The 14412-nt window shown below is 43.3% G+C and overlaps 1 protein-coding gene across 1 annotated transcript; it reads left to right on the top strand.

Moving 5' to 3' along the window:
• The first annotated feature begins 3299 nt into the window (after window positions 1-3299).
• On the top strand, window positions 3300-7559 carry LOC102861163 (60S ribosomal protein L35-like). The gene is made up of 2 exons (XM_006885903.1): window positions 3300-3326; window positions 7203-7559. Exons 1-2 carry the CDS (start codon window positions 3300-3302, stop codon window positions 7557-7559), a joined length of 384 nt encoding a protein of 127 aa, XP_006885965.1.
• Window positions 7560-14412: the final 6853 nt, after the last annotated feature.

Below are 14412 nucleotides of genomic sequence, written 5' to 3'. Positions count from 1 at the left end.
CATTATGCCAGCAGGGGATGACTGCCACCTCCGTAGACAGCACCAAAAAACAGGACAGTGGGGCCCATTGACAGCAGTTTTGAAGGATTTACTATTTGTTAACCACTTTCTGCTGAAGTGGAGGTAGCAATTATGCACGTGAACGCAAAGGGGTTTGCCCCCAGCTGCATCAGAGCTGCCAACCAGACTCCTGTGGGGGCAGTTGGTGGCTACTCCAGCACAAAGCTTCCTTTAAGCAGAAATATGGCTTAATTCAGTATCAGCCACAATTTCTGCCTGCCTTATTTGATGAGTTACAAACATAATGAGCCTTAATGAGACAGCACCTAACAAGTTGGTTGCTACCCAAAAGGTCAACAATTTGAATCTGCCAGTCACTCAGAAAAGATGGTCTCCACCTGTAAAAATTTAGCACTTCAGAAATCCCATGGGAGGTTGCTGTGTGGGTTGGGGTGTGTGTGTGTGTTGGGTTTGGGGAGGGGTTTAAGTGATGAAAACAGTTGTCCACAATCAACACTGTTGGCACCAGCAATGAGGAAATCAAAAGATGAATTGGATTAGGGAAATTGCTCTTGGAGACCTCTCTGAAGTACTAATGAGCAATGTTGTCATTCTAGATATTAAGGTGTGCCTGACCTAGGCCATGGTCTTTACAGTTATTTGCTATACTTCAGAGAGCTGGACAGTGACTAAGGATGGCAGAAGAAGAACTGATGCCTCTGATTTGTGCTGGAAAAGAGTATTCTACATAACATGGACCACCAAAAGAACAAACTAGTCTGTCTTGGAGAGAGTGAAACAAAGCAGCTCCTTGGAGGCAAGGATTTTGAAGCTCCATCTCACATAACTTTGTGCATGTGGTCAGGAAGAACCAGTCCTTGTAGAAGGACATCATGCTTGGAAAGGTGGGACAGTGCAGGAGAGGAAAACGCAGTATGAGATGGGTTGACACAGTCAAATTGGAGTAATGGGGGTAGGTGTGTCGAAAACAGTGAAACTGGCTTAGGATGGGGCAGAGTTTAGAGATACTGTACACAGGATAACTATGAATCACAGATGACACATAACAAAAATAACAACAGCTAATTTAAAGACTTAACAACTGGAACCTACCCATGAGAGGTATTTCTATGGGAGAAAGATTAGGATTGCAGCACAGCTTCTTGCCACTAGGCCACCAGAGCTCCTTGGAATAGAGGCTAGAAACCTCTAACAGGACTGTCAGGTGTCTGAATTGATGTCAGTGGGTTTTGCTTATTTATCAGTTAAGGAAGCCTGAGTGATGTAGTGCTTTACAAGTTACTGTGTCAACCCATCTCATTGAATGTCTTCCTTTCTTTTGCTGACACTGTTTTCCCAAGCATGATGTCTTCCTCCAGGGACAGTTTCCTTCTGATAACATGAAAAGTGTGTGAGACTAAGTCTTATCATCTTTGCTTAGGGCAAAGCTCTAGCTACACCTCTTCTAAAAAAGATCTGATTTCCTTTTACTTCCTTATTCACAGTCCAACTTTCACATGGATGCGAAGCCACTGAAAATACCATGACTTGGGTCGGGCTCACTTCGTCCTCAGAGTGACGTCAGTGCTTTAAAGAGGTCCTTGGAGGTGCATCTGTACAACGCAGGACTTTCTTTCCTGACTGCTGTTTATATGCAAGATAGTCTCTGCATATTGCAGGTTACTGAGTCTTCCTCCAATCCTGATACCACATTTCTCTTTACTCTTTGGATTGTATATTCAGCATATAGAGTGAATAAATTTTTACAGTAAAAAATAAGTCATTGCTATTTAGCAGATTCTGATTCTCACTAGTAGATTTGAACCACTGGCCTTTCAAGTTCGCAGTGTGGCACATAATACACCATGGCACCCAACAGACCTATGATTGACAGAATAGGTCTAGTGAACGAATATACTCCTTCCACACAGTTGATATACCCTTCACATAAATATCTGACAAAGCTTTCGTTGCAGCCTAGACTTTTAACTTTAGTACCACTGGTTCCTCATTGTATGCAAGCTCATGAAATGTCTAAGTACCAACCAATTCTTTTTGGTACAGTGACTATATTCTTCTATTGTCTTTTGATACTTCCTGTATCATTCATTGTTTTGCCCACAAAATGCTTTTGTGTTGTAACTTGAGGCTTAAATTTGTTCTTTCGTTCTCTCAACTTGTGAATGCTGAACATGTTCTTCTGTTTTGGTTTTCTAACTCCAGTTCTTTGCATATTTTATACTACTTTGTTTCTCAGATTATATGCTTTGCTTTGAAAGCTGTTCAGCTGTCTGCACCATCTTTTCCTTTCAGCTTCTCTACATTCTAGTGCATGTTTCAAGGTCCCTTTTGACATCCATTTTAGTATTTTCTTTGTCTTTGTAATCATCTTTTGCTGTCTTCATGGTGATGTCATCTCACAACTTATCTGGTCATCATTTGAATGCAGCAAATGTATTCTTGAGATGGTCTCTATATCAGGTGGGATTTGCTTAATGTATTTTTGCTCTTGTGAACTTGTTTTGATTTTCTTTAACTTTTCTTTGAACTTGTACATGAATAACATCATGATAAATAGAGAAGAGATTGAAGTTGTCAAGGATTTCATTTTACCTGAATCTGCAGTGAACACTCATGGAAGCAATAGTCAAGAACTCAATCTACCATCAACAAATGAATGGATACAAGATCTACGGTACATTCACACGATTATTTACACAGCACTGAAAAACGGTGAACTCCTGAAACATTACACAGCACAGGGGAGCCTGAAGGACATTGTGCTGAGTGAACTATTTCAGTCAAAAAAGAAATACTGCATAACACTGCTGTTATAAAATAGGACAGACATGGGGTGGGGAAGAGAATGGGAAAAGAGTAGACCGATAATATACATGCATTAGATCAAACGAGGGGAAGAACTATCCGAAAGGAATATACGATTAGGGATTATATGCATGACAACAATCTGAAACAAGGGGCGTATTGTGGGGAGGGCTGGAGGAAGAGGGAGGGAAGCAGGAGAAGAAAATGTGCAACAGGGAAAAAAATGAAAAGTTTTTTAAAAAAATACATAGATACAAGAAGTGACATGTTAGTGACGAATACTGTCAAAAGAACAAAGAACTTTGTCTTAGAAAAACTACACTCTGAATATGACAAAGTACTTTGTCTCACAAACTGTGGACATGATAGCAGGAGAGGCCAGTCCTGGGAGAGAGACATCATGCTTGGGACACTAGAGGGTTGGTAAAAGAGTGGAGGTTTCAGTGAGATAGATTGACACAGTGAGGGCAGCAATGGGCTCCAGCGCGGCAGAGCCTGGAGTAAGTGCAGACCTGGAAGTGCTTCATCTCGTGGTACATGGTTACAATGAGGCAGCACCGACTAGAGGGACCCCAACAGCAGCAATGATGACAGTGACTTCTGAAGGATACAAACAATTGACACGCTGGGCTGCTAACTGAAAATTGGAAGTGAGTCCCCTGAGAGATGCCTGTGCAGAAAGCCAAGCTATCTACTTTGGAAAAAATCAGCCATTGCAAATGTCTTTGGGCACAGTTCTGCTCTGGCACTTACGAGGTTACCAGCAAGTTAGTGATCATTACAAAGGGGCAGGAAAAGTCCTTGTTTCATTGTGTGGTACAATGCTGACATCTAGTGACCAGTTTTTATTCCAAGGTCTACTTCAAGTGAAAATGGTTTCACAACCCTGTTTTCTGTAATGTAGTCTCTTAGAGCTGGACCTTGGCTTTCAGACTCCCAAGCATATATGCATGCCACCCAAGCTACAAAACAGTGTTCTTGAACCTTGGGGAGCAGCTGCTTTAAAATGAGATGCTATGCCAGCTATGTTGTTGTTGTTGTTAATGTCCATCAAGTTGCCTGTGACACATAGCGACCCTACGTACAGCAGCCCTGAATCCTTCCTTGTTCTAAGCCAGTCTCACAGATTTGGACACACCAACCCTCATCACTCCAGTTATTGTATCAATCCATCTCATCTGGAGTCTTTCTCTCCTGCACTGTCTCCATCTGAGCTTGATGTCATTCTCCAATGACTGATCTCTCCTGGCCATGTGCCAAAAGCATGTGAGATAGAGCTTCAAAATCCTAGCCTTCAAGAAGAAACTTGGTTTCACCTTCTCCAGGACAGACTTTTCTTTTTTTTCTTCTTGACAGTTGATGGCATATTCAAGACTCTTCTCCAGCACCACAACTTGAAGACATTGATTCTTCTTCTGTCATCCTTAGTCTCTATCTGATACATAGCAAGTAATGGCAAAGACTATGGCTTGGATTAGGCGCACCCTGGTCTCTAGACTGACATCATTGCTTTTCAGTATTCTGGAGAGGTTCCTGACAGACAGATTTTCCCAATGCAATTTGTCTTTTGATTTCCTGAGTGCTGGTATCAAGAGTGTTGATTGTGGAGCCGAGCAAGCTGCGATTGTTAACAACCTCAATCTGTTCTCCATCTACCATGGTGCAAATGTTGAGCTTCAGTCATATTGAAGACTACAGTCCTTGACCATCTGCAGCAAGGGCTTCAGGTCCTCCTCAGTTTCAGCAAGCAGGGTTGTGTCATCTGCATAACATAGATTGTTGATGAGTCTTCCACCAGTCTTGATGTCACATTCCTTCTCATAAAGCCCAGCCTCTTGAATTATCTGTTGTGCATATAAACTAAAAAGGTATGGCGACAGGATGCATCCCTGACGCATCCTGGCTAGGACCTTTCACCAGTATTGCCTCAGGCAAAAATCGTTCCCTGAAGCTGGCACATGGGATTTGGAGTAAGGTTACTCCTAGGTTGCTGAAACTGAAGAGGACCTGAAGCACCTGCTGCAGAGGGTCAAGGACTGCAGCCTACAATATGAATTGAGGCTCAATGTCAAGAAGACAAAGATTCTCACCATTGGACCAATTGGCAGCATCAGGATGGATGGTGAAAAGATTGAGATTGTACACAGCTTTAGTTTGCTTGGCTCCACAGTCAACAGTCTTGGCACAGCAGCCAGGAAATTAAAAGGCGCATTGCCATGGGAAAGTCTGCTGTTAGGGACCTCTCCAAAGTACTGAAGAGCAATGGTGTCTCTCTGGAGACTAAGGTGCATTTGATACAGGCCATGGTCTTCGCAGTCACTTGTTATGCATCAGAGAGTTGGACAATGACCAAAGAGGATAGAAGAAGAATTGATGCCTTTGAGCTGTGGTGCTGGAGAAGAGTATTGAGAATACCATGGACTGCTAGGAAAACAAACAGATTCGTCCTGGAAAGGGTTAAAACAGGTGGTTCCTTGGAGGCAAGGATTCTGAGGCTCCGTCTAACATACTTTGGACATGTTGTGAGGAGAGACCGGTCCTTGGAGAGGGACATCATGCTTGGGAGGGTGGAGGGACAGCGCAGGAGGGGAAGGCCCTCTATGAGGTGGATTGATTCAGTGACTGGGATAATTGGGATGGGAGTGTCAGAGACAGTGGGATTGGCACAGGACAGAGCAGAGTTTAGGGCTGTTGTACATAGGGTCGCTATGAGTCGCAAGCTACTCGATGCAAATAACAACATAAACAAACAACAACTCTTAGGTTACAGGCATAAGCATGAGAAACCAGCAGCAGTATGTGATGCAAGACATCACAAAAGTGACTTGTGGTCTAAATCATCATATCAAGGTGTGGCTGGGGGAGGGAGGTGCTGATCTGAGCAAGTGGGAATGCAAGGAATGCTGATGAAACAAGGAAAGGGAAGGGACAAGGTCACATGCCTGGGTAGAGTGGAGGGGGTAAGGGGACAATGATTGTACTGGTTATTTCTGTAAGGGAAGTGTTTTTCATCTCCTTTTTGGTAAAATGCTTGTCTGTCAAATATTGCTCTAAAACTAAGCATCCAAATTAAGACAGACTAGGAAGGATTGGCCATCCACTTTTGAAAACCCTATATACAGTAGTATGCCAGGTATAGAGCGTATTATTGACTTAGAAAATCATTAGTATCTGTTTCTTAATATAAGTTTTTAAAAAATATTCTGAGTACAAATGTGTATTTTTTAAAATGAGCTCTGGTGACTTAGTCCATAGGGAACTGCACTGCTAACTCAAAAACGAAAATTTTAAGTGTCCTTATCTGCCTTCTGCTCTTTTTGCTCCAAAGTTAACCATGGTTGTTCTGTAGCCTTCCAGCTATCTTTCTGGTCCTTTAAACAAGGTATGTGCCATAAAAGGTCCTTTTCAAAAATACAAAACTAAGATTATGCTGTATATACTAATCTGCAAGTTGTTTTCTTTCACTTAATATTGTGGGTGACAACATTCCATAAATTGGTCATTTACAACTTTTAAAAAAATTTTTATTTTTTTTGGTGTGTGTACCTTTGAATCGGATCTAACTGGTACAGGAGGAGATTGCCCCTCCTTCTCCAGCAAAGCATCTGGTGATTCAAACCTCACGCCTTTAATTTTAGTGCAGCTTCTTGCCACTAGGCCACCAGAGCTCCCTCATAAATTGGTCATTTAAGTACACTAGAGCTGAGTGATTTAAAGAGCTCTCTGAGAAACAAAGGCAGCTAACACCCACAGGATAAGGACCAAAAACAAAGAGTTACACAAAGAACCTAGGAGACTTACAACGGTCCCCTTCAGTATTCCGTAGGATATCAGTCATTGGTATCATTATCAGTGCATCTTGATTGCATGTTTGATCAATTTCTGACTGCAAAAGTTCATAGAAATCTTCTATTTCCTCCTCTTTGGCTGTAGTGGTTGGTGCATATATTTGAATGGTAGTGGTATTTACTGGACTTTCTTGTATGCATATGGCTGACTCAGAGAAGAATGGAAATCCCAGAACATTTGATTGTGCTAATGTGAAATCTAGAGAGAGAGAGATCAGCTGGCCCAGTGGACAGAAAGCGATGGTACCAAGCCAAAGGTAAGTGACTTAATCCGTGGCCCTCGGGCCAGTCTTTCATTGTTTTTGTTCAGACATTCCTCTAGGTCGTATAGCCCTGGTGTACAAGTTGCCATACCGCGTTCACTTTTGGTTGCTGTGAGGCTGAACACCGTGACACTGATGTGTCAAATGCATTAATGATTGGCTACCCAATGTGGACAGAGAGTGGGGTGGAGCTCCCCGATTAAAACAAGCTTGGGTTGGATCAGGCGGCAGCCAGGTTCTATCGCTCAGCTGTGGCCAAATCAAGGCTCAGGACCTTCGCGGAAAGAAGAAGGAGGAGCTGTTAAAACAGCTGGACGATCTGAAGGTGGAGCTTTCCCAGCTGCGCGTCGCCAAAGTGACAGGCGGTGCGGCTTCTAAGCTCTCCAAAATCCGAGTTGTCCGAAAATCCATTGCCCGTGTTCTCACTGTTATTAACCAGACTCAGAAGGAGAACCTCAGGAAACACTATAAGGGCAAGAAGTACAAACCCCTGGATCTACGGCCCAAGAAAACACGTGCCATACGCCAAAGGCTCAATAAGCATGAGGAGAACCTGAAGACCAAGAAGCAGCAGCGAAAAGAGCGCCTGTACCCACTGAGGAAATACGCAGTCAAGGCCTGAACTTCTTAAATAAATAAAACACAAAACAAAACAAAAAAACCCAAAACCAAGCTTGGAAGGAGGAGTGGCATCCACTTCCGTAATAGCTTGCCTCCGGAAACCCTATGAACCTGGAGGGAGGAAGAACGGCACCCAAGCGTCGAGGACTCTCCTTCATAGGGTCGCTATGAGTTGCCTGTGACTCGACAGCACTTAACAACAACAACAATGCGAATCCTATACTTAGACCAAGAGGCAGTCGTCAGAACGGAGCAAGGAGACACTACATGGTTCAAGAAGCGGGTCCGTCAGGGAAGTAATTTGTCTGTATGCAGAACAGATCATCTGAGACGCTGATCTGTACAAGGAGGAATGTGGCTTCAGGATTGGTGGAAGAATCGTCAACAATCTGCGATATGCAGATGACACAACCCTGCTTGCTGAAACTGAGGAAGACCTGAATCACTTGCTGCAGAAGGTCAAGGACTGCAGCCTTCAATGTGGATTGAAGCTCAACATCAAGGAAAACAAAGATTCTCACCACTGGGCCAATTGGCAGCATTAGTATGGATGGTGAAGAGATTGAGATAGTTAATAGTTTTAGTTTACTTGGTTCCACAGTCAACACTCCTGGTTAACAGCAGCCAGGAAATCAGGAGATGAATTGCATTGGGAAAGTCAGCAGTAAGGGACCTCTCAAGAGTACTGATGAGCAACGACATCAGGTTGGAGACTAAGGTGCGCCTGATCTAGGCTATAGTCTTCGCAATTACCTGCTATGCATCGGAGAGTTGGACAGTGAATAGGGATGATAGAAAGAAAATTGATGCCTTTGAGTGTGGTGCTGGAGAAGAGTGTTGAATATACCATGGACTGGTAGAACAAACAGGTTTGTCCTAGAGAGGGTGAAGCCGCAATGTTCCTTGGAGTCAAGGATTCTGAAGCTTCGTCTGACATACTTTGGGCATGTTGCAAGGAGGGACTGATCCTTGAAGAGGGACATCATGTGTGGGAGAGTGGAGGGACGGCGCAGGAGAAGAAGACCCTCGATGAGATGTATCGATTCTGTGAGTGGAATGGTGGGAATGAGTGTGTTTGAGACGGCGAGGTTGGCACAGGATAGAGTGGCGTTTAGGGCTCTTGTACATAGGGTCGCTATGAGTCGCAAGCGACTCAATGGCACATAACAACAACATCAGTCACTGTGCATACGAGTCAAGCACCCAAGACTAGAGAAAGAATGAGGGTGTGGGATTTACGTTTACATGGCCCAAAGAATGTGGTCTTTGCCTTCACTTTCAGAAATATAATTTCCTAACAATAAATCTGCTGTCATGGACCTCTCCAGAGTACTGAAGAGCAACGATGTCAGTCTAGAAACAAAGGTGTGCCTAATCCAGGTCTTCTCAATTACCTGTTATGCTTCAGAGAGCTGGACAATGACTAAGGGTGACAGAAGAAGAATTGATGCCTTTGAGTTGTGGTGCTGAAGAAGAATCTTGAACATACCATGGACTGCCAAGAAAACAAGCAGTTCTATCTTAGAGAGTGTGAAACCAAGTCTCTCCTTGGAAGCTAGTATTTTGAAGCTCCATCTCACATACTTGGGGCACGTGGCCAGAAGAGATTGGTCCTTGGAGAAGAACATCATGCTCAGAAGGATGGATGGACAAGTGCAAGAGAGGGTGACCCAGGAGGAGATGAACTGATACAGTAACTGGGGTGAAGAGGGTTGGTGTGTTGGAATTAGTGAGACTGGCTCAGGACAAAGAAGGGTTCTGAGCTGCTGTACATAGGGTCACTATACATCACAGGTGACTCAATGACACTTAAGAATAACATACTATGACAGGTTTGGAAGCAGGAGTAGCATCCACTTCCTAAATAACATGCCTCCGGAAACTCTATGAACTTTGATAAATGTCAATAGTTATAGAGGGACTTCAGGGCTTTTGTTAATGGGGTTGCTATGAGTCATGCTCAACTCGCAGGCAATTGTTGTTGTTGTTGTTATGTGCCGTCGAGTCAATTAATAGTAAAAAATACATTTTAAAAACCCAAAGCACCTTGGAGCTTAAGTGCCTTTAATTATGACTGCAGACCACCCCAAACCAATAGCTGACATGAGGTGATGCAGTGCCTCTGAAGTAAGGGCTAACCAGCAGAGAGCCACTACCTCTTGGATCAACTGAGCTCAAGGAGAAGAGGCCAGTGTTTGCATTATGGATGAGACCTCCAATGAGCTCTGGGCACTGAAGCTCCGTGAGTTTCCTGCTGAGTGAAGAACTCTATGTGCCCAGGAGGGTGTTGTGTTGTGTTGTGTTGTTATGTGCCAACGAGTCACTTGGGACTCCTAACAACCCTATGCACAATAGCTCTGAACCCTGCCCTATCCTGAGCCAGCCTCACCGTCTTTTGACACACTTGCCTCCATTATCCCAGTCACTGTGTCAATCCATCTCATTCGGGGTCTTCCTCTCCTGCACTCCCCTGCTACCCTTTCAAGTATGATCCTTCTGGGGATCGGTCCCTCTGGGCAATATGCACAAAGTACATGAAACAGAGCTTCAAAATCCTTGCCTCTAACGAAGCAACTTGGTTTCACTCCAGGACAGACTTGCCTGTTCTCTTAGCAGTCCATGTTATGTTCCATACTCTTCTCCTGCACCATGCCCTTTTGGAACATGGAAGTTCTGCTTTGGGAACCTGCTCAGACTTTGCCCTAATACACCTCTTCGCGTTCTTTCTTCCAGTAATACAACTATGTTGTTGCATGGAACCTTGGGCGGGTTTCAGAGACAGTTAGCTGCAAGCGAGGAGATTGCCCGTCCTTCTCCTGCTTGGAGCAGTTAGTGGCCTCAAACCGCATGCCTTCGGGGTCATAGCACAGCTTCTTGCCACTAGGCCACCTGAGCTCCCTAATAGTTGTTGTTGTTAAGTTTTAAAAAAATAACACTTCATGGATTTTTTATTATACTAGTTTATTTACAAAATTCTAACACATTGTTTTTCACACCAGATTCTTCCAATTTCTCTCACCCCTCCACCCATCAAATTGTACAGCCACATGATTATTTTGAGAAAAATATATTTTTTGTAATGCCATTGTTGTTACATGCCATCGAGTCTCTTGTAACTCATGGCAATCCCATAAAAGCTCTGAGCCCTGCTCTAACCTGAGCCAACTTTATTGTTTCTGACACACTTACTCTCATTACCCCAGTCACTGAGTCAATCCATCTCATTGAGGGTCTTCCTCTCTTGCGCTGTCCCTCCAACTTCCCTAGCATGATGCCCCTCTTCAAGGATAGGTCCCTCTTACAATATCCATGTTGTTGTTGTTGTTATGTGCCGTTGAGTCATTTGCAACTCATAGCAACCCTATGTACAACAGCCCTAAACCCTACTCTATCCTGTGCCAATCGTACTGCCTCTGACACACCCATCCCGATTATCCCAGTCACTGAATCAATCCACCTCATAGAGGGTCTTCCCCTCCTGCGCCATCCCTTCACCCTCCCAAGCATGATGTCCCTCTCCAAGGACCCGTCTCTCCTTGCAACATGCCCAAAGTATGTCAGACAAAGCCCCAGAATCCTTGCCTCCAAGGAGTAGCTTGGTTTAACCCTCTCCAGGATTAATCTGTTTGTTTTCTTGGCAGTCCATGGTACATTCAATACTCTTCTCCAGCACCACAGCTCAAAGGCATCAATTCTCCTTCTGTCCTCCCTAGTCATTGTCCAACTCTCTGATGCATTAACAAGTGATTGCAAAGACCATGGCCTGTATCAGGCACACCTTAGTCTCCAGAGAGACACCGTTGCTCGTGAGTACTTTAGAGGGGTCCCTAACAGCAGACTTTCCCATCGCAATATGTTTTTTAATTTCCTGGCTGCTGGTGCCAAGAGTGTTGACCGTGGAGCCGAGCAAACTGAAGCTGTGAACAATCTCAATCTCTTCACCATCCATCCTGATGCTACCAGTTGGTCCAGTGGTGAGAATATTTGTCTTCTTGACATTGAGCCTCAGTCCATACTGAAGGCTGCAGTCCTTGACCCTCTTCAGCAAGTGCATGAGATCCTCCTCAGTTTCAGCAAGCAGGGTTCTATCATGTACATAACGCAGATTGTTAATAGATCTTCCACCAATCCTGACACCACAATTCTCCTCATAGAGCCCAGACTCATCGATAATCTGCTCTGCATACAGGTTGAAAAGGTATGGAGACAGGACACATCCCTGGCATACACCCTTCCCAATTTTGAACCATGCAGTGTTACCCTGCTCTGTTCTGACAACTACCTCTTGGTCCAAGTATAGATTTCTCATTAGCACGATTAAATGTTCTGGGATTCCCATTCTTCTCAGTCAGCCACAGTTTGTTATGATCCACACAGTCAAACGCCTTTGCATAGTCAATGAAACACAGATAGACATTCTTCTGGTATTCCCTGCTTTCAGCTAAGCTCCATCTAACATCAGCTACAGTATCCCTAGTACCATGACCCCTTCTAAACTCAGACTGGACTTCTGGTAGTTCTCTGCTGATGTGCTGTTCCAGTCGTTTTTGGATAATCTTCAGTAGAATCTTGCTTGCATGTGAAATCAATGATATTGTTCTATAGTTTCCACACTCAGTTGGGTCACCCTTCTTTGGGATGGGAACAAATATAGATCTCTTCCAGTCAGTTGGCCAAGTGGTTGTTCTCCAGATTTCTTGGCCCAGCTTGGTGAGCACATCCAGGGCAGTATCTGTTAGCTGAAATATGTCAATTGGCATACCATCTATTCCTGGGGCCTTATTTTTTGCTATTTCCTTCAAAGCAGCTTGAACGTCTTCCTTCATCACCATAGGCTCTTGCTCAAATGTTATTTCATTAAAGTCTTCTGTATCTGCCAATTCCTTTCGATACAATGACTCAGTATATTCCTTCCATCTTCTTTTAATACCTCCTGGATTATTTAATATTCTGCCTAAATCATCCTTGATTATAGCAACTCGAGGTTTGAATTTGTTCTTCAGTTCCTTGAGCTTAAGAAATGCTGAACGAGTTCAGCCCTTTTGATTTTCCTACTCTAGCTCCTCGCACATTTCATTGTAATATTTTGCTTTGTCATTTTGTGCTGCCTTTTGGAATCTTCTGTTCAGCTCTTTAGTATCTTGAATTCTTCCTTGTGCTTTGGCTTCTCTACGCTCCAACACAATCTTCAGTTTCTTCTGACATCCATTTTGGTCTTTTCTTCCTCTTCTGTCTTTGTAATGACTTGATAGTATATAATAACAAAAACAATTTTGTATACAGTGGGCTTCTGGCTCCTCTGTACCCAGCATTTTAAATTCATTCAGTTAAGGAAGTGGTTGTTTCAGGCAATAGCCTGATAATGAGCCAGAAAATAAAATTGTTGTGTAATTCATGGTCTTCAACTCTTTACTCTCTATCTCTGACTCTCTCCATAGAGGTAGTAGGAGGGGAGGTGGCATGTAAGAACTTTTGATTAAGCACAAATAAACAGGGACCATCCATCATTTTGCAGGTAATTTCTCACAGGGGAAAAAAAGTGTGGATGATTTTAGCACAAAGGTAAAAGTTACTGGGAATACAGGAAATTAAAAATAAGCACAACAGTAAACCTTTAAATAAGTGAAATGAGGTCTAAAAAAATGTACTGTTTTCCTTGATGATTGCAATGATGCTTTAAAAAATATATAAAATATAAATCAAATATCTTAAAAAAATTGGGGCCATTGCACTGATGATGATCTGAGGGCCTATCCTGCCAACTACTACAGAGCCTCTGTCAGCTACTCACAGAGACACTGCTGAAATCTAGAACGTAACACGTTTAGTTAGCACCAGGGATGTGCCAGATCTTAGACTCCTAATGGAACTGCCAAGCACCTGCAAAACAGGCAAATGATATTAACGAGGGCTTGATTTATTGTTAGTTGTATACTTCAAAAATGATGAGAAAATGTTAATGTTTGCAGGTCAGGCTTAGAGTGTATCACTTTGGTAGGCTATACATGTGACTACTGTTGTTATGTACCGTTGAGTCAGAACCAACTCGTAGCTGACCCTCCTGCAGCTTTTCAGAGGCACGAAATTGCACAGGAAATTGACCATCTTTCTCCTGTGGAGATGCTGGTGACTTCAAACCACAAGACTTCGGGTTGGCAGTGCAACTCCTTACCATTAAAGCATCAGAAGTTCCCTGACATGTGACTAACTACAAAAAACTCCCCAATACAACCACCAAAAATCTCTGAGAAAATATCCTTCCAGTATTTGAAAGCTATTTATTCAGCAAACAGAGCTGAATTATGACATCATGGTATGAGTGAAGCTCCAAATAAGTAAAGTTGAGGAGTAGTGAAGTTACTAAAGAGGGTTCAGGAGTGAAGATGTAATGTTGGGTTTCATTATCTATTTTGCTCGAAAATGTGAAAGGCATCTGACTGTGTGTATCACAACAAATTGTGGTTAACCTTATAATCCCAGAACACTTGATTGTGCTTATACAAAACCTATACTTGGACCAGGAAGCAGTCCTCAGAACAGAGCAAGGAAACACTGCATGGTTCAAAATTAGGAAAGGAGTGAGTCAGGGATACATCCTGTCTCCACACCTTTTCAATATATATGCAGAACAGATCATTCAGGAAGCTGGGTTTTATAAGGAGGAACATGGCATCAGGATTAGAAGACTCATCAACAACCTGTGTAATGCAGGCATCACAACCTTGCTTGCTGAAACTGAGGAGGACCTGAACTGCTTGCTGCAGAATGTCAAGAACTGTAGTCTTCAATGTGGCCTGAAGCTCAACATCAAGACAAAGATTCTCACCACTGGGCCAATTGGCAGCATCATGATA

The sequence above is a fragment of the Elephantulus edwardii genome, unplaced genomic scaffold, assembly GCF_000299155.1.
Source record: "Elephantulus edwardii isolate Elephantulus edwardi_28Jun2011 unplaced genomic scaffold, EleEdw1.0 scaffold00045, whole genome shotgun sequence".
Classification (NCBI taxonomy): Eukaryota; Metazoa; Chordata; class Mammalia; order Macroscelidea; family Macroscelididae; genus Elephantulus; species Elephantulus edwardii.
This window is presented reverse-complemented; position numbering and strand designations above follow the sequence as displayed.